This window comes from Hoplias malabaricus, chromosome 14 (genome assembly GCF_029633855.1).
Source record: "Hoplias malabaricus isolate fHopMal1 chromosome 14, fHopMal1.hap1, whole genome shotgun sequence".
NCBI classification, from domain to species: Eukaryota; Metazoa; Chordata; class Actinopteri; order Characiformes; family Erythrinidae; genus Hoplias; species Hoplias malabaricus.
Window position 1 is genome coordinate 40237991 of NC_089813.1, and position 21426 is coordinate 40259416.

At 44.4% G+C, this 21426-nt stretch overlaps 1 protein-coding gene across 1 annotated transcript in view; it reads left to right on the plus strand.

The window, feature by feature from the left end:
* Window positions 1-21426, plus strand: part of LOC136665633 (guanylate-binding protein 1-like) — a 30134-nt gene that overhangs the window by 4880 nt on the left and 3828 nt on the right. Inside the window, exons 2-5 of the mRNA XM_066643277.1 lie at window positions 10541-10668; window positions 16495-16604; window positions 16917-17127; window positions 17829-18063. Of these exons, the coding sequence (XP_066499374.1) occupies window positions 10541-10668; window positions 16495-16604; window positions 16917-17127; window positions 17829-18063 (684 nt within the window). The remainder of the gene's footprint in view (window positions 1-10540; window positions 10669-16494; window positions 16605-16916; window positions 17128-17828; window positions 18064-21426) is intronic.

A 21426-nucleotide genomic window follows, 5' to 3' on the forward strand; every position in this document is an offset into this window, starting at 1 on the left:
GCGGCAATAAGTGATTAGCATTCCTGGCTGGTCTTTCAGTATTATTCCTGAGTCAGGACCCGGTTCAATCACTTCAGGGAGCACGGCAGTTCCTAGGGAGCCGACGATCAGGAGAATGAGCAGCGGGGTCATCCTACCGGGAGAGACGTTTTAGACGAGTTATACAATTTTTCACTATACCCCCCTTTTGATAAAAATATCCTAGGGTAGACACTCTACAATAATTGACAATGAGGAACTAGGGTCTTGCACCCTGAGTGTCCTCAGTCTGTTAGAAGCTTGTTGCCTGCTAAAGAGTGAGAGGGAAGGGGGAAAAGGGATAGAAGAACTAAGGTGTGAGTAGAAGGTTGTAGTTGTCTGTTACCCAACACCCTTCCTGCCTTTGGTTCTGTTGTTTATGACCTAACACAAGCGTTAGTATTCCCTACAAGTCCCATGGGGGTTGTGTGTGGTCAGATGTGGTTGCGGTGGACCCACTTGAGTTCAGTACTGCCCCGAGCTTTGTTTATCTTGATCCTGTAAACAATGGGGGACAGTTTGTCTGTGATCTTATAGGGACCGGACCATCGGGGTAGGAATTTGCGGGCTAGATTCCCCCCTGTTTTTCATGACCTTCCAACAGGTTGGACAAAGATGTAGTACCATACCTTGTCCCCTACTTAGAGTTCGTCGTGGGATGCTTTGTGATCATAGTACGCTTTGCGACCTTCTGCACTTTTTTCCAGTTTCTGCTGGGCAAATGCGAAAGTGGCTTTGAGGTGTTTCTGTAGATCCTCCATATACTGATGAGTGGTGTAGGCTACGGCTATGCTAGCTTCACCTGGCTGATATAACAGATGTAGAGGCAGAGTCATCTGTCTCCCTGTCATCAACTCAAGGGTGAGACCCCGACCGCATCGCGTGGGGTCGCCCGTATGGCCATCAGTACAAGGGGTAGCTTGACATCCCAGTCTCGTTGGTTTGCTGCTACGTACTTTTTCAGTATGCTAACAACAGTTCGGTTGGCTCGCTCTACCTGACCTGAGCTTTGAGGATGGTAGCTAATGTGAAGGCTGGCTTTTACTCCTAAGAGTTGCCAGAGCTGCTGCATGACCTCAGCTGTGAAATGTGTCCCTCTGTCGGAGTCGACACGGCTGGGTAGGCCAAACCGTGAGAAGACATGGTTCATCAGTAAGTATGCAGTGGTTAGCGCTGTGTCATTCGGTGCGGGGAGGCATTCTACCCATTTAGTGAATGCACACGTGACTGTGAGGAAGTACTTGTTACCTCTTACTGTTCGAGTAAGCCCCTTGTTTGGCTAAGCTCTCTGCTTGGTCATTGAATTCTTTGTCATCTCCCGGGATGCGAGAGTGACCCTTCACTTTCTTCCAGTAGATCTGCAGGTGAGGTGTGTCTACCAAGTGTTCACATGCCGCGAAAAGCTCTTTGTGTTTGACTGGCTTTTTGTTTGATGTGGTGTAGTTGTTGGTTTTCCACAGTTTCAAGTGGCATGTGAAGCTTAGGCGCGCGTAGTTGGAATCTGTGCAGATCACCAACGTTTTTACGCTTTTCTGGACCGCAGACTGAATTGTGATGAGAATTCCTGCTATTTCAGCATATTGGGAGGACTGAGCACCCAATTTGAAACTTAGGGGTTCGTGAGGCCACCCGTTTATTCCGATAATACCCACCCCTGCCATCAGGGTGTGTTCTCGGTGGAACGAACAACCATCTACATACGCAGTGACAAGGTCTTTGCATGTGTTAGGATCGAAATAGTGGTGGTTAGCCATGGTAGGTAAGAGGGTTTCTGGAGCTTGTGGCACTTGGGAAGGAATGTCTCCTTCGCATCGCCTGCAGGAAGCAAGGCCTGTGCCTAGGGGGCTCTTGTAGTTTTGTGCATAACGTACCTCCAAATCAAAGCTTTGGAGAGCCATTAGCCAAGAGGCTACTCGAGCGTTAGTTACTATACCCTCTCAAATTCGTTGGCTGTTTAGGAAAGTGACTGGCTGCTGATGAGTTTCAACAATCAACTTCTGACCACCTAGGTAGTTGGAGAAATGTTTGACTGCCCACACTGTTGCTAGTAGTGCTTTTTCACAGTCACTGTATTTGTTTTCAGCAGCCAGCATAGTTTTACTAGCATAGGCTATGACACGTTTGTCTCTGTCATGTAATTGATACAGACCGGAGCTGAGACAGTGGTCAGAGAACCCTACTTCTAGGTAGAATTCTTTGCTACTGTCAGGGTAGGCAAGGCATGGGGCCGTGCACAGTTTTGATTTCAGTGCCTGCATGGCGTGTTCCTGGGCTTCGCCCCAGGTGAATCGAGTATCCTTTTTTAGGAGGTCATAAAGTGGACGAGCTAGGTTCGCATAGTTTTCTATGAACTGGCGTGAGTAGTTGCATACTCCTAAGAAACTGCGGAGTTCTTTAAGATTGCTGGGGGCTGCGAGGTTTGTTACTCCTTGCACTCGACTCACTTGTGGTTCAACACCATCAGTGCTTACGAGCAGATCGACGTAATTCACCTTTGTTCTGCACCACTGACATTTGGAGAGTGATATTTTCGCACCTGCTGTTGTGAGCTGGTCAAGAACATGATCAGCATGAGTATGTCGTCCACATATATGAGGGTGCCTCGCTCGCGGGCATCAGGGCATGCTTTGTTTAAGAAAATGTTGAACTCCGCGGGCGAGTTGGCATATCCAAAGGGTCACCGAGTGAATGTGTACTGTCAGTTTGCAAAGGTGAAAGCTAGCTTGTGTTGGTCTTCTGTTTGCACTGGGATGGTCCAGAAGCCAGAGGCTACATCGATGGTGAAAAAGTATTTAGCGTTTCGGACCGAGGGGAGTTCTTGCTCCAATTGTGTCATCGGCCACCGAGACAAGGGAACCTGTTGATTTAGTTTCCGATAGTCGATGGTCAGGCGCCATTTGCCATTGGGTTTTATGACGGGCCATAATGGTGCTGAGTACGTGCTGTTGCAGGGTCGAATTATGCCCTTTTCCAGCAAGTCATCAATGATTTCTTGTACCGGTTCATAGGATGCCAACGGAATTTTGTATTGGCGGACAAATGTGGGTGGTGCTCCTGGACGAGTGGGAATGCGCACTGAATGAATGTCAGTGCGACCACAGTCTGTTGAATCTTTGGCAAAAGATTTTTGATATTTAAGAAGCACTTCACAGAGTTTCTCACGTTCTTCTTTGCTTTGGAGGGCATCGGCCTCCTTTAGAACTTGTTCGACTTGGATACGAAATTCGGAGTCAGTTCTTTTGAATTGCGTGAATTTGAAGTGTCTTCTCCCGCTTTGGGAAGAAGAGACGGTTCCCAGGAGGATTCTGGGGATGAATCTAAAGAAAGAACCGTGACCGTCATTTGATCATCGTCAGCAAGATCTGTTCTGCAAATGGCGTCTTTACTCATATCCAGAGCTGAGAAGAGGGCAACAGCTCGTGTCGCATGAGTATAGAACACCTTTGATTCTGGATGATCAATAAGCAGGGATTCAGGCATTGGTCCTATAATCGGGATTCGCAACTCGAAGTCATGGAATTTCGTACTGACCAACCAACCCAAAGGAGATGAATGAGGGATTGTCGAGGCTTGAGTGGTTTCGTTTCGTACGAGCAGATAGGTGGATCTTGCTCGTGTTTCCACCAAAGGTGTGGCTACAAGGGTGAGGCCTAACTCAAAGAACTGAGGTGACGGTTGGAAAAGTGCATGCGCGTGGCTTAAGTGTTGGCCAGGTTGCATGACTAAGCAGATGGGTACATTTGCGGTGTTCGCAGGTACCACAAGTGAACCTTGGTTAGTGACTTGACATACCTCGGGAATAGTTTGTCCTGAGCCTAGGTTGCTGGGATCTGAGGACCAGGTTTCCGTTGAAACATCAGTCAAGGACCACAGCACACTATTGAGGGTGTCTACGTGGACATCGAGGTGCACCAAGAAGTCACTTCCAATGTAAGCGTCATGCGGCAAGTTAGGGACGACCAAGAAATAATGGGTGAGTACCCATTTGTTCCACTGGATGGTTACAGCGCAAATTCCATCCATGGGTGACATTACTTTTGATTTCGGGTTGAGAGGAAAGCGACAAGGACTGCTCACCAAAGGAATATTTGGTTGAGTGAGGCGCAGGGTGTCAAAGAGGGTTTGGCTTATGGCGGACTTGTCGGTCCACAGAGCCAGAACTTGTCCACATGATAGTCCTGCATTATGAGACCATTCATGATGGGAAGGCTGGGAGTGTCTGTTGTGGACGGCTTAGTGAAAGTGCACAGGAATGTGTTCCGCTGTTCTAACATGGCATTAGGGGGCCAGGAAGAGACTGCAGTCTCTGGTGTGGCCGCCATGGGCTCAGTTTCCTCTTCCTCAAAGTGAGGGATCTGACTTGGTGGATCTCCTATTGATTCAGGCCGGATTTCAAGGCGGCAACACTGAGCTTCCCGGTGGTGTGGGGTGCAGATGGGCCCAGATTTTTGACCTTTTGAAGTCAATCAGTGGTTCGAAGCGATTAAGAAGATCTTTGCCGATGAGGAAGTGAATTGTTTCGAGAAGAGACACATGAACTGGATGCACTAAAGTCATTGGTCCAATGGCTAAGTGTATTAGTGCCATAGATTGGATCGTGAGGCCTGCATGTGAATACGGCTGAATTTTAAGAGAACAGTTTTGGAGCTGTATCTCGCGATTTTCGCACCGCACAATGGCTCGAACCTGGTGGAACAAGGTGGACGACATGAGCATGACATCTGATGAAGTGTCCAACAGGGCCTCATGTACTAGCTTTCTCTCCACAATGGTGGACAAATAGAATTTGCATGCAACCCCTTTCTCAGTTAAGTGTGCCATGAATTGTTGGGCGGGTGTGTCGCCTTCAATGACTGAGGAGTCGTTTGGCGTTAAACCTTCCTTACCGTCTAGCTGAACAACCAAAACAGCACTGGAAGGTGTTTGCGAGTCACCCCCCTGTATCATTGGGTCTTCAGCGTTTGTTTGGGTCACGAGGAGATTGCACGGTGCACTAGAAGACGGAGCTTCGCTTGTCACTTCTCCTACATAACTCTCTAACATTTCTGGGGTGTTTGAGGATGGCTCTGGGTTAGACCGCACAGAGGTGATAGAAAGAACGTCAGGTTTTTCTTTCTTTTCTCTATTAGAATCAGAAAGCTGGTTCTGAGCTGTTCGCTCATATCCCTTATGGGGATGCGCTGGTTTTCCGCGGCCCGCACCGCGGTTTTCTGTAGGGTAATAGTCACGACCATACCCAGCCCTGTCCCGAGGGTTCCAGAAATCTTTGTCGCAATTTCTGTCTGGCCTGCGAGTAGGGTAGCGCTTGTATTGGTGTGAGGGCGGAGGAGGTTTCGGGCCCTCACTGGCCCACGGAGTAGAGGAAGGGTCCAGGGCGGATCTTGGTGGATCGGCCTGGGTGGCACCTTCCAACTCTAAATGTGGGGAGCTGGAGTCGACATTAAAGACTTGGGGTGTTTCGGACCGTCTGTTGGGAATTTGTTGGGATTTTAGGAAACCTGAGTGCTAAATCACGCAGCTGTCTGCTAGACAGGGCAAGCTGAGACTCCCAGCTGATGACTGGTGTGGGGATGGAGGTTTTGGATAAATAGTGATTTGAAATTTAACTCTTCCTCCATTCCGGAGTCATTTCTAGGTCCGAAATACGCCTGTCTAAGTCGGTTATAATATTGTTGAGGGGATTCCTGGCATTGCTGTTTTATGTTCAAAGCAGCGGCCAGTCCTGTCTGTGACAGGTGATTGGAGAATTCTTCCTCCAATGCTTGGCACAGCACATCATATCGCGCTTTTACATAGTCTGGCTGACGTTCAATGAAGTTACTGACGTCTCGGTTGGAGGTCAGTTTAATCACATATAGTCTGTCATCTATGGTGATCCCGGGGAACCTTTGGAGGTAGAAATCAATATCTTTTAGGTAAGAAAAGATATCATTAGATCCGTCAGGTTTGGGATCAAAGCGGGTTATGTTACGCGCGATTATGTCGAGGTCCTTGTATGAGGGACCGGGAGAGGGTAAAGGTTGAGGGGGCCAGGCACTGGGTCGCAGTGCTCTGGGTGTAGCAGGGCGTTGTAAGGGATGGCTGACAGGAGACACAGGGGAAGGTGAAATACCTGTTGATACCAGAGGAGGTGCTGCATCAGCTCTAAAGGTTACGGTCCCTGAGTTTGGTTCCTGATCCTCACTATCTTCCTGCTGGTCTTGTCTTTCTGTAGCGGCACTAGGTGGTACATCAGGAGTGACATGGGGCAATGTGTTCCCTTCAGCTATTTCGCTTTGAAGTTGACTTAACTCTGCCTCCACCTTTGCCCGCTGTCGCCGTGATATGTCAAGTTCACGTTCACTGGCCCTGAGCTGTACTACAGTGAGGAGGGCTATTTGACCTAATGCCTCAGTTCGAGGATTGCCCTTGAGGATGTCTGTTAAGTGGTTTTCTATCCACTTGGCCACCATGTGGTCACGGTTGGCCTGTGAGGCTTTCTGCACAGTTTCTGCGAGTCCAGGCATCACATCACTGGTGATGCTGGTCACTAAATAAAACTAAATAAAATTTCCAATTAAAGAATTATGAATGTAAAAGAATTTTCCAAATTGAAGAGTTATTAAGAATAGCGAAATTAAAAGACTTTCTCTTTTAACTGTGTTTATGATCTGGTACAAAGTTAAAGTGTCAATCTCTAATTACTGCACACTGTCTGCTATAGCTGTATCAGCTTACTATGCTTCCAAGCCTTTAATCGTAATTATTCAGATGTGAAGAGTTTAGAGACAGCCACTAGAGCTGTAATACCAGGTCTTATCAGTGTGAACTGGTCAACAATTTCAATTGCGATAGCAAGTTTCTCCACTAGAGGGTACTGAAGGTAAATCTGAATGGCAACAGCAAGCTTCAGTATTAAAGTTGAACTTAAATTGTAATACCAGACTGGGGCACCAGAGGACAAGCAAGTTTATAATGCAATAGCAGCAATGAACACCAGTCGGCGCTGGTGGAAATTCTAATAAAGACAGCACGAGCAGACACAATATAACACAAATGGGAATTTCCACTGTAGCGGGAAGTTTTAACCCTAGAGGGCGTTATCAAATTAAAATCTAAAATGGGATAAAGATTTGAAACGCTCAGATACAATCAAAATTAAAATTAAAAAGGGAACAGAGATTTTACACTAAGGTACTTTAAAAGAATTTCATCTGTAATGACAGCTTTTAAGCACCAGAGGGCTGCTAAACACTTAAGGTTCCCTCGGCGGACAACCTCCCAACCACTAGAGGGTGTACGGGAATCAAACGTCAAGGGTAGCACCACACTTGACCACAAGGAGGAGCACGGGAGGACACACTTCAATAGACGCTAGTTATGAAGTAGTTTCCCTGCAATTACGCACTTAAACCACAAGAGGGAATTAGCCTTCCTCTGTTTTGGGGGCATTTTGAATTTCCCTCCTTAGTTTCAGCTCCGCCCCTTCAAAGGGGTCGTTCCTTTTCTGAATTCGTGTTCAGTCTAACAGGAAGAGCTGATGAGAGCAGACCGCTCTTAACACAAGCCGTATTTTCGGCTGTTTCTTTTAATAACCTCCCAATCGCCTAGCGCGCGATCTCGTTATTAATGCTGGTAGTGACCCAGTTTTAAAACGAACGGAGGAGTTCGGTTCGGTGGTCCTTCTTCGCCGGAATTCGCGGCGGAGGGTCAAACCGACGGCACTATCCCAAAATGGAGTCCGCGTAATCCAAGGCCTTAATTTAACGCATGCAAAATGGCGCAGAGCCGCGCACTTCAAAAACAACCAAGCTTATTTTTCTCAACGGTATATACCACAGAACAGATTTTCAACAGTAACATACACAACACGAAATTGCCCACATCAAGCTTTGAATCTCAATCGTTATTCAGCAACATAAACAGCGGAAAGCATTTCATAAACCCAAGCTGAGATTATTTATCAGTGTTTACAGTTTGTTCATGAAAAGACTTTTTCCTGGCCTCGCGTGGGCGCCAAAAATAATAAACTGGTAATATGTAGTGCAGGTTGTATATACACTGTGATATAAATATATTTTATATATATTTATATATTGTGTTTGTAGCGTTGACCTTATTCAAACTCTTATGATTACTGATATTTGACTAATGATAGTAATTAAAATGTTATAATTGGCTTACGTAATTAAAACGTTAATAATTCATTTGAGAAATGAATAATGGCCAAGCTAAGTGAGTTCTTCAGGATCTTCAGACTTTTAATGAACAGACTCCACACACTGTGATTTCAAATAATGAAAGTATTTATTAACAAAAAGAAGAAGAATATTTACTTAACATAGCATAATCTTGAAATCTCACGGCATCAACGCAGGGGAAGCCGTTTCAAATTTAAAGATAAGCTAGGCACTAGGACTTGTGACTAATGTATTGCTAACTGAGGTTTTACTTAGTGTATAAATTTATCAAGGGACTTAATTAGGCACCAGCTTCTGGAGAGTGAATGAATTTTGGCTTGCTTACTCTTTTTGCCGTTTTCACCGAGCCGTCGAGTCCTGCTGTTTAACCTCCGTGCTCTAGGGGTTGCTTCGTGTCCTCCCCGCGTCGTTGAAGGTAGGCCCGCTGAGAAGGAGATTCCCTCCAGGTTGAGTAAGACACTCTCGGCCTTAGACGGGGCGACGTCGATCGGGAGTTCCCTTTTTCTGAGAATTGCAGGCTTGGCTGGTCTTTCGCCTGAGTGGGGTGGCTTCTCAGAGTGGTTAGCTCGTCAGTCGAATCTCCAGGAACTGTGCCCTCAGAAGTCGGTTTATAACGCTAATATATCTGCTTTCAACTAATCTAAAGAGGTGATATCTTATTCTGGCCACGAATAAGTTTCACCTGCTTTGATCACTGGTGAGATTAAACTTAGATTGGGCGATAAAACATAAACACAATTAAAAAGAAAAGAAGGTATTCAAATCACTCAACGTTGTTCGTAAATTTCTTTCACACTCTAGTTAACTCAAGACGTCTCCTGGGGGATGAGTGAGGTCCTTTTAAAGTCTTTGTTCGTCGGCGTGCAGAAGAGAAAAACGTCTCGCTTGGAGAGGTTGGAACTTAGAGAGATAGCGTAAGATAGAGCGCGTGGGAGCGCGTGAAGTAAGAGCAGAAGTAAGAGCGTGATTCAAAGAAGAAAGCTCAGAAGTCGGAGCAGAAGTCAAGAAGGAAGTTCAGAGAGAGTCAAGTTAAGAGAGCGTCAAGTTAAGAGAGTTTCAGCAGTAAGAGAGTGAGAAACTGAGTTTCAAAGTTTCTTTTCAAAGGTAGCACTGTCATGCCCTATTGGGAGGTGTCCTTCCTTTGATTGGATCCGGGGTCCGAGGCTCACGTGACTTGCTTCACGAGAGAGAGCTACACACCATTGAATATCATAGAATTTTACTTATACATACTCATGGTATAGCATAATATGTGTCCTAGATTATCAATATCAAACATCTACATATAATTTTATTTTGGGTACGTCATGATTACGTCCCACTACAATATCATGTTAGAAGATATTAATTCGTTTTCTTAGTTAGAGACAGAACTTTCTTTCATGATTGAAAACAGTAATACACATCACTTCATTGGTTGATAGATGTTCCTCTGAAGACACAAAAAGTGACATTCATAAATATCGCGTACACATATTTATCAGAATTTGATTAATCTTTTCATTATGTATCTAGGCGACCTCGGGCGAGACGTAGTTTCTCCAATGTCCACTTGGGGTCGCTGTTGGTCCATGCTGTTCGTCCTGTGCGGATGGTTACCGGGAGGTCAACCCGAGTTCAGTCAGTTTTACCATCTGGGGCTGTCTGTTTAGTAGGCCTGAGATAACGTTTCCGTCGTTTAGGCGCCACGGCCATAAAGGGTCCTTTGAACTCTGGTTTTCACCACTTTGTTTGTTCTTCTTTTCCTTAAGAGCATCATAAACTGGGTTTGTTATCTGGAGGCGTTAGACAGGCGCTTTCGATGTAGACTTTAAGTGAATTTTTGTGTGTGGGGGAAGAGTGCAGCGTTTTCACACACACGCAGTTCTGTGGAATGTGGGATTCTGTTGCAAACAAAAATCCTTGTTAGGGTGGAGAGTTTTTATTAAGAACTCTCATTTCTTTATTCGGTCCATACTCCACTACACTGTGTAAAGCCTAGCCAGTATTCACTAACATACACACATTTTACTAATAAATCTGGTGTTTACCTACCATTCCTGAATTTGTTATTGATACGTTTTCTATGAAGGTTTTTGGAATGAGACACATTCAACCCATTACCTCTGTTATTTTAATCATTTGCTTTATTTTTTGAGTTCCAATATTTCAAAATAGTGTAACTGACTTAATAATAAGCCTTAAATATTACTAACATAGATTGCAAAAAGCTATTTTATAAGTCCTGGACCAATGGCACAAATTTATATTCGAAAATTTATGAAAAATAAAAAATTAAAGCAAACAGCCTCAGTTTGAATAAAATGTCAGAGTTAAAATATTATTTGTATTAATATGTTCAGGTTTCCCTCTGGGCAGCACCATTGAGTCCAAGACTAAAGGAATCTGGATGTGGTGTGTGCCTCACCCTCTGAAAAAAAAACACACTTTGGTGCTGCTGGACACTGAAGGACTGGGGGATGTTAAAAAGGTGAGGACATGCAATGTTTAACATTTAAGTGAAAAATATTAATGGAAAAGCTTTGAAAATTATGAAAGGTTTTAATAAAAATGTGTATAATTTTTTGAATTATGTGTTAAACAATCTTCAGTGATTCGTCATTCAATTTATGGTATACTAAGCTCTTTGTTGATCTTAAATATTAACCCAGCCTTCCTCTGTGTGCTGTCATGAAAATGAAAAAAAATGTATAATGAAAATGCAGCTACAACATCAGAACAGTGATTTGGCCAGAAATAAATAAACAGCTGCTGGGCCTGTATAATTTCAGAATGTTTTGGGCACTCGGGCAAAGGCTGTGAACTGAACTGATTCTGGTGATAAGTTTGATCAGACTGTGGGGAAAGTTGCCAGACAGATGTGGTAGGCCCAGATTTATACTGAGGGTTTGGCTGAGAAGTGAAGTTATGTAATAACATAATTTTGGGAGTAGGACCACACCCAAACTTCTCCTCTCAGCCCTATATATACCCTGCAAATTCACGTCATTTCCACGTTGGACAAACTCGCCTCATTTAGTTCAGGAGACGTCAGCTCGCTCCTCCGCGCTGGGTCATTCCTGCTGATCCCCATATTTGGAGCAGTGTTCGGCCTTTCTCAAGCCCACTGAGCCTTCTGTTTTAAACTTGCTCTGGCTAAACAGTTATGGGACTACCCGGTATCTGAAGTTACGTACGGCCGTTGTCGCGCCTGCAACCGCTTCGACTGTTATATGCTCTGCTGTCTTACCCGCTCCGGATTGGTGCTCTGTTCTCCTGCTTCTCCTCCCGCTGCATTCGGCCTCCCGAGTGACCCCCTGCATCTGCCTCCGATGCTGGCGCAAGGCTTCGAGCCTCCCCTTATCTTTACCTCCGGTTATGCTGCTACGGGACTGCCTCGTGTTTTGGGGAATGCAAATCTACCATTGTCACGGCTGCTGCAAATCGGCTCCTCTTTCCATCTGAACACTGCCTTGATTGACAGCATTGCACCCATTTAGAAACAGCCCTCCAAGTTCGTTTTGTTCTTTCTTATCCTCTGTACACATCATCCCACCCCTCCCTTTATCATCCCACCCTTCCCCTACATCTGTCTCTACGCATAATCCCACCCCTCCCTTTATCATCCCACCCCTCCCTTTCTCTTCCTCTACATCTGTCTCTATGCATCATCCCACCCCCCCTTCATCATCCCACCCCTCCCCTTCTCTTCCTCTACATCTGTCTCTACGCATAATCCCACCCCTCCCTTTATCATCCCACCCCTCCCTTCCTCTTCCTCTACATCTGTCTCTATGCATCATCCCACCCCCCCTTCATCATCCCACCCCTCCCCTTCTCTTCCTCTACATCTGTCTCTACGCATAATCCCACCCCTCCCTTTATCATCCCACCCCTCCCTTCCTCTTCCTCTACATCTGTCTCTACACATCATCCCACCCCTCCCTTTATCATCCCACCCCTCAATTACTCTTCCTCTACATCTGTCTCTACGCACCATCCCACACCTCCCTTCAACAAACCCACCTCTTCCCCCGTTGCAGCCGCAGCTGCATGCTTCAGACCTTCTAGCCCGCACCCTCTATAGGTGCTGCGGCGGGCCTGTCTCCTGTCCAGCGCTCTGAGCACTCGATGCGGTCTACTCTACGTAGGTCTACTCTACACATCATCCCACCCCTCCCTTCATCATCCCTCCTCTTCCCCCGTTGCAGCCGCAGCTGCATGCCTCAGACCTTCTAGCTCGCACCCCTCTATAGGTGCTGCGGCAGGCCTCTTTCCTGTCCAGCGCTCTGAGTACTCGATGCAGTCTACTCTACGCATCATTCCACCCCTCCCTTTATCATCCCACTTCTTCCCCCATTGCATCCACAGCTGTATGCCTCAGACCTTCTAGCCCACACCCCTCTATAGGTGCCGCGGTGGGCCTGTCTCCTGTCCAGCGCTCTGGGCACTTGACGCGATCTATTCTACGATCTATTCTACGCATCATCCCACCCCTCCCTTCATCATCCCACCTCTTCCCCCATTTCAGCCGCAGCTACATGCCTCAGACCTTCCAGCCCGCACCCCTTTATAGGTGCTGCGGCGGGCCTGTCTCCTTTCCAGCACTCTGGGCACTCGATGCGGTCTTCTCACTGCATGGCTTCCTCATTGCTGATTCATTTTCTTTCCACCCACCCACCCCCTGTTTCTTCATCCCACCCTCTACCCCTGCTGCTGCTCTATGCATCATACTTTCCAGCACGCACCCCCTCTACAGGGTGCTGTTGCGGGCCTGCCTCCTGCCTGGCGCTCTGGTCATTCTATGCAGTCTCCTTGCTGCACAGTTTCCTCACCCTAGATTCGCTCTTATCCTATCGTCTCATTCTCGCAGCCTCTACATCAGCAGCTTGCATACTTCATGGACGCTCATCCCAACTTCTTCAATTTGCGACCATGCCATACCCTGCCTCTAACATTACAATTTTCATTTTTCTATTTAGGTGCTGCTGCACACCCTCATCCTGACTCCTCTGCTGCTGTGCTTCTCCCACCCTCCGGCTTCCAGTTTATATTCTTTTCAGATGCTGCTGTGGACTATCATACCGGACCCTCCTCTATGCTGCCTTGCTGCTCACACTCTACAGCTTCTAGCTGCTGCTCTGTTTTCAGGTGCTTCGGTGGACCTTCATCCCTCACTTTTTGCTGCTGCACTACTCTGAGTCTCTGACTTTCCAGCTAATCGTCTTCCCTAGTGCCGTTACAGGCCATGTCCCAATTCTCTCCTTTGCGGCTGTCCCGCACCCCACCTCTTTCTTTACAGCACACCCTCTCTTCTGATGTGGACCTTCATCCTAATCCCCTTCCCCTTGTGGTTTCGCTGCATCCTGCCTCTTCCTTTACAGCCCTCCTCTCTCATGCCACAGACCTTTGTCCCAACCCCATAGCTTTGCAGCCACACCACCCGCCTCCAACTTCACAGCTTGCACTCTCTCCTCAGAAACTGCTGTGGACGCTCATCCCTATGGCTTCCCCTCACAAACAAACGGCGCCCTGCATCCACTGTACGGCTTGCACTCTCTCCTGCTGGGTCTTACCTTCTGCTTCTGCTTGCAGCTAAGCTTCTCCTAGCAACTGCACCTCACACTGCCTCTTATGGTACTGTTCGTACTGATTCTTCCAGCAGCTGCGGGCTTTCAACCTGACCTCTCCTCTTTGTGATCATGCTGCTCCGAGCTCCTAAGTTCCAGCTTATGCTCTCTTCTCAGGCGTGGCCTTGGACCAGCCCCCCTACCTAGCACTCAGGCCCTTGACACCACCTCAATTTCTATTCACCCTCTCACATGCAGCCTTGTCGCTCTCAGCTTCTAACTTTCCAGCTCGTGCCAGCAAGGACCTTAATCTTTCATCTCTCGGCTAGCAACAGCACCTCACCCTGCCTCCTGTGGTACTGTTCGCACTGATTCCTCCAGGCGCTGTGGACCTTTAACCTGTCCTCCTATCTTCACAACCATGCTGCTATCTAGCCCCTAAGTTCCAGCTTTTGCTCTCTCCCCAGGTTACCTTGTACCAGCACTCAGGCACTTGACACCTGTTTTTCATCACCCTCTAGGCATCTTCGTTATCTTTGAGTCAACTTTCTATCTTGCCTCCTTGCTTGAGCTCCTCAGCACCTTTTGGATTTTCTCTTTCAGAGTTTTCTCCCGTGTGACAAACTGCCTTCTCTCTTTCTCGCCTGTCCTGCGGTGCTGACCTTTTGGGGCTTCTTAACTCGCCTCATCTGTCATCCCCCTAGATCACCATTCCGTTCTCAATTCCCTCTATGCCATTGGAAAGGCACCACCAGGGCACACCTGCCAACAAAGCAAATCTTGCTTTATCAATGCTGCCCCTCTGTAGTACTTGACTTCAAGGATGCTACTAATCCACTTTCCACCTATTGTTGCCAGCCTCAGACCCCTCACTATTACCCAATCACCATCAATTACATTGAAGTAGAAATTGGACTTAGCAACACTCTGTCTAGTGCACCCAGCCTGATGCACTATCATGGTGGCCCCAGATAAATTATTGTTACACCATAGCTTAATGACATTTAGCTGGTGATATCTTAATATTCTATTATTAGTTGATCAATTTGATTTCTGCCGACACGATGATCTTGTCCATCTTAAGACCAACTCTGACTCTATCACATTTTGCAGTCATCACCCATTTACCGCTGCGGCATCTGAATAACCAAATTACCAGTCACGCTAGAATTTCCGATATCATAATCAATAAAGGACATTCAACTTACTCATGCACCAGTTTATTAAAGGTAGTTCATTCAAAGACTCACTAACCAATTTCATTCACCTACACACAATCAGGACATCATTCAAACCCTTGATCAGAGTACCTGAACCTGTCCATTCTGTAGCACTTAATGACCAGCATTCCTGTAAATTCTTGGGGTTCCGGTTTCATACGCATGCATAAGCCGCCCTGAACTCTTCCCCAAAAGACTTTCGAGTTCACCTCCCCGTTTCAGCCTCTACGGGTGTGGTCCGTACTAGCAAAGTGAAGTTATGTAATAACATAATTTTGGGAGTAGGACCACGCCCGAACTCCTCCTCTCAGCCCTATATACACCCTGCAAATTCACGTCATTTCTGCCTCAGACAAACTCGCCTCATTTAGCTCAGGAGATGGATCTCGACTCGACTGCTTTGTGACGTTAGCTCGCTCCTCCGCGCTGGGTCATTCCTGCTGATCCCCATATTCGGAGCCGTGTTCGGCCTTTCTCAAGCCCACTGAGCCTCCTGTTTTTAACTTGCTCCTGCCTCCACCCCGTCTCCACCCTTTTCTCATATTCATTTATCCAACGGGGGGGTCCGGCTTCATACACATTCATAAGCTGCCCTTAACTCTTCCCCAAAAGACTTCTGAGTTCACCTCCCCATTTCAGCCTCTATGGGTGTGGTCCATACTAGCAAAATGCTGGTGGAGGACTGCTGGTGGATTTCAACTTTCACCTCTGAGAGAACTTCTCACATGTTCTGGAAGAGGTAAGGGGCATGGAGTCTGAATATAGCTGTGGTCAAAAGCTTGCTAGTGCTTGTTATGGTGGCAACCCAAAAACCCATTGGTGGAAACCAGGGGTGAGGGAAGATGTCAAGGAAGAAGGAGGCTTTTCATTCTTTGATGGCTTGGGGAAGTCCTGATTCCACAGATGGATCAAAGAAAAAAAACTGCTTCATTGTCAGAACTTGGTACAGGGCATATGGAGGATTAAAAGACAGCAATAAACATTAAATAAACTCTAATACACACTAATCATAAATAATATTAAGATTCTGCAGGAATCTTAAAAACAGCAGGAGACGGAGATGCCTGGGTTTCTTTGTTTTCGCTGTTTCACCAAGACCATGAAATGGATTAAGTGAAAAAGATTATGATGATTCAATTTTTTGCAGGAATATTTTCATCAGTGAGGTTTCACATGTCTGAGATATGGACACACTTCACTGTGTGTGTACAACACTCAACACTGTCTCTGGCAGGTCAGGTCAAACATAAAAATAATCAGCATGCTGCCAGTGCTTTATTGTACAAAATTAAATTTGTGAGAATATATATATATATATATATATTAATAGTTCACACCTTCAGATAGATGTATGCATGTTTTTTGCATGCACCCCAAAGACATGAAATTACAGATTGTGAAAGTGTTTGCTCAGAATATTTATGACCCAAATTTGATTCAGTGGATGCTGTACACATGTATTAAAGCTGCTTGTGCCTTTCAATATTTCTCACAAACTGATTAATTATTTTGCTTGTTTGTTTTTAGGGAGATGAGAAACATGATATCTGGATCTTCTGTATGGCTGTTCTCCTCAGCAGCTCTCTGGTCTACAACAGCTTAGGAACGATTGATAACACAGCACTGGAGAAACTATAGTATCCTTAATCTCACACACACACACATACACACACAATCACTGGTTTCCATCAGTTTTGTAATACTGTTGCTAGTGATTCTTGAATTTCAATGACCTTTGAATTGATTAGAATTTGCATTCCTGTGTCTCACACCTCAATTCATATTTACATTCCAGTAACTCAACACTGACTGATGTTCCAATGACACATGTCTTGTTTCTAGTTGTACTGTGGTTCAGTCTGATACCTACCTTTTTTTTTTATTTATGTTTTTGCTGGTCTTAATTTACAAGCAAATTAATTTGTTTTCCTGAAAATTTTTTTACACAGCTATGTGACAGAGCTGACAGAGCACATTAAAGTGAAGTCAAAGCCCAAAAGTGACGATGAGATGTACAACCCATTTCTAGAATTCATGAGAGTTTTTCCCTCCTTTGTTTGGGCAGTGAGAGACTTCTATCTGCAGTTGGAGCTGGATGGAAAACCCATCACAGCTGATGAATACTTGGAAAATGCTCTCAAACTCAATCCAGGTAATTCAATAAATATATTGATGCAGATTAGTTGTGTGTGGACAAAACAGAGCAAGTTCACTCACTGGCTTGGCATTGGCAGCTCTTCCATTAGCCGTTTGACCCTCGGTTGGGTGAGGATGTTAAACCGATCCAGCTGCAGACATGATGCTGCTGAGCAGAGCAATGGTGCCACATCATGAATAGAGACCAGGACAACAGAACTAGTGCTTGGTCCCACAATGCTACCCAGTGCTCTGAAGTGCATCAATAGGCCAGTGCAAGGTGCCACAGCACAACCCAGTAGTCCAGAAAGAGTCAGTGAACCATTGACAGGTCCTATAGTGCTGTGAACAGTGTCAGCTAACAGGTACTGGGTTCCAGAGCTGCTCCACTGGTACCTGCTGATCAAGTAACCTCACTAAATCAGCAGCAAAAATAATTTTGAAGACAAATGCTTGATGCAAATTAAAAAGGTTCCACTGTACTTATACATTTACCTAAAACAATTCTACAAATACAGTATTAGACAAAGGGGTGGTTTCAAGCTCTGGACTATATCCTCCTTTCAGAGGAAAATCACACAATTCAAAATGCTGTGTTTTCCAGGACTAGGTTTAATCCCTGTTTGGGAAACCAGCCCATTGTCACTATATTTAAGATTTAAGTGAACACTGAAAAAAACTGTTAACATGTTAATAATTATTTTTGTATTTAATTCGAAGGAGACAAACCCGATGACTTAAAGAGCAAGACTAGGAGAAGTCTGCAAGAGTTCTTTGCTGTTCGTAAATGTTTCGTGTTTGAACGTCCAGCAAGTTCCAAGAAGTTGGTGAATATGGAGACGCTCACTGATGCTGACCTAGAGGATGATTTTGTGAAGGAGGCAGATGCTTTCTGTTCATATATTTACAACAACTCTAGCCCTAAAACCATGAGGGGAGGCCTGGGGGTCAGCGGAAGAAGTGAGTACATGAATCATGTATCTAAAACATTTCTAATACAACACTGCAAAACACAATCTAGTATATTTACTGTACTTAGTCATACAATGTCCAGGGCGTGTGATCTTAGATTAAAGAAACAGGCTAAGCTGAAGCACTAGCATCGCTGATAGCAGTGTTGAATCAGTATAATGCCAAGTGGGGCTCTATGGGATTTTCAGACTGAGATCCAGCCCTCGGTCCAATCACAATGCAGTTCAAATCCACCAGGTTGCCAGGTCCCCAAACATAGAGTCTAGTAGTCATTATGTGACTGAGCAGACTTTTTACCAGACCAAAAAAATGTGCCCTTCTAAAACTCTCCATGACCAGACATGGTGTATAATGAGAGGAAAAAATGGCCTTGTGTTTGAAATATAGAGGCAGCTTAGGTGCAGCAAAACTACAAAACAGATCCATAGTTGGCTCATTTTCCCCGGAATATGTAACTGTGATTTATTTCTGAAAAAAATGTAGAAGTACAGACTCCTGAAGTGAAAGCATGTTATTGGTCTAAGAGGTCTAAAAGACAGTCTACGTATAAAGCATGCCCAATCATCTTGTATAAAATTAGTGAGTAAAAAAAAAACATTAAAACACACACTCTGGTGTTGTGGCTTTAAAATCCAGAGATTCATATTGTTTTTGGTGTAAAGTCAAACAGATGCTGTAATAAATTCGTCAGAAGGCAGTTTAGCCAGATTTTTCCAATTAAACACTCCATCTGTCTGTGGAAGTTTAGTTTTCCTGAAAACAGAGTGTCTGCGGGTATGGGGAAATTAAATGTAACATCTTTTTAATACAACTTTGAAACTACATTAAGGTCACTTTCACAATAGCAAAATGGCAAAAAACACAAAAAACCAATGCTGTATTTACCAACTTTAATGTAAGTATTTGATTCCTATATTTTTTGATGAACCAATATTTCAAATTTCTGGGGAAATTCTAGGATCCTAACTTTAGGGGTGCTGAGTACCCAATGAGACCAGACTTTACTGTTCTTTTTTGTTTGTTTGTTTGTTTGTTTTTAAACAAAAAAAAAAATCATACATTTTATGTAAAATGTGTGATTTGATATAATATGGAAAAAAAGAATAGATCCATATTAATGTATAGCATTTCACATTGAAAACTGAGCTGCTTTGGTCCAGGACAGGAGAGCTGGATATATAAAAAAAATCTAAATGTAGAAATGAATTCACTTCATTCTGAATTGTTTGTGCTGAATGATAAATAAAGAAATCCTCATCTGCAGTACTTACTGGAGCCACCACACACACACACACACACACATTAAAACTATAACTAGCATGTTCGTGGGGCGAAGCAGAGAGAAAATGGATCATATTATTTGCAAGGCATGTTTGTTTTTAAAATACCATTTATATATATATATATATATATAATTTTTTTTTTCAGCTTATGAAAGACTAACCTTTGAAAAAATACAACAATAATATTAGGGACTCATACCCTCCCCCCCACAATTGCCTACCGTACTGTCTCTGCTGGCTAAAGGCAAAAGTTGAACGTACCTGAAATAGCATCCGTTAGAGCCATAAATAATGCACTACTTTATAAAAACAAAAATATATATGTGTTTTTTGTTTTATATTATGAGTTTGTGTTTACTGTGATTATATATATAACTTTAAACAAGCACCACGCTCACTGAGAATACATTAGTTTAAATATATATCAATAACTTAGGTGTCTAAGACCTCTGCACAGTACTGTAGACAATGTAAGCAATGATGTAGTAGTAGTAGTAGTAGTAGTAGTATTAATAGTTAGGAGTCCATGAAAACTTCAACGTAGGTTTCTATCACCTATCTCTACCGGTCTTACATGTGCCTGCCACCCGCTTTCCCTCTCCTCAGCCGCCAAGTCCACGTACTTCAGCTTCTTCCTTTCGAATGCTTCATCCACTGCATCCTCAAATGGAACTGTTAACTCTAACTCTACTGTTAGCATAATCCACAAAATGTTTTCCAAGTTTTCCTTTGACAATTGACAGACTTATAGATTTGCTCTGTTTAGCTTTCAGCCTAGCCAACATTAGATTATCATTCAACTTCCCCAGCAACCGCCGTGTTCAAGGCACAGTTGTCATCTGGGTCATTGTCATCCATGTAAGCCATAACTGGGGGGAGCTGAGTACTGTCATGCAAACTCTGCTGGCCTATGGCCTCTTAGATGCCCTGATTACTACCTCCATTGCCATTGTAAATGTTAATGGTGAGATTGTTACACCATGGCAGCAATTAGAAATAGGTATAATGGCTGAATGTACAAATTCCCCTATACTAAAGCAAATCTGAATATCCTCACAGTATGCTTTAACCAGCCTAGTAACCTTATCTGGCACCTGGAAGAATTCAAAAGCTTTCCACATAAATGTATGGCACTGAGCTCAATGCATTAGCTAAATCTAGGAAAATGACAGGTAAATCCCTGCCCTCTTTCTTTGCTGTCTGAATCTGATGCCAGATCATGCTGCTGTGTTCCAAACATCCTGCAAAGTCAGAGACCCTGCCTTTTTTATTGACCTATCAATTAATGTATGTGCTTACAAATAAGCAGCAAGTCTCCATGCTCTCACAGCATCTTCCTCCTTAGGGATAAGGATACCACCTGCACTACTTCACTCTTTTAGAATGATCCCTTTCTTCCAAACTATGACCACCAACCTCCAAAAAAAAACTTAAAAAAAAAAAAAAAAGACCACAAGACCTCAGGTGCATACTTTTAAACCCAATATGGCACACCATTATGCTCTGGAGCAGAACCTGCCTTTGCATGATGAACTACATATACATTTTTTTATCAGAATACGATTAATTAATTAGTTAATTAATTGTCTGTAACACTTATCCAGTTCAGGGTCACAGTGGGTCTGCAGCCTACCCGGAATCACTGGCCGCAAGGCAGGAGCACACCCTGGAGGGGGCGCCAGTTCTTCACAGAGCGACACACACTCAGACATTCACTCACAAAAAAAAAAAAAAAAAAAAAAAAGAATATTATAATTTTCACCAAACATGTCCAAAGCCCTAAATATGGTATTCAGGACAACCTACCTATTCATCTGACTGCTGTAACTGACTTTACTCAGAGCACCGTGTTGGGTGTTGTATCTGAAGTCAGTCACAGTGCTCAAATAAGCACTGGTTCTCACCACTATAGGGTTAAATGTGTCACTAGTCAAGGCTGATGATATCTTGAGTATATATTTTTTTCCTTTCCACCGTAAATGTCATTTTAGCCAAAAGGCGTTTGCTTTTTATTCTCAATTTTCCTATTCAAATGTTTATTTCCACATTAAATGAGTCAGTTTACTAA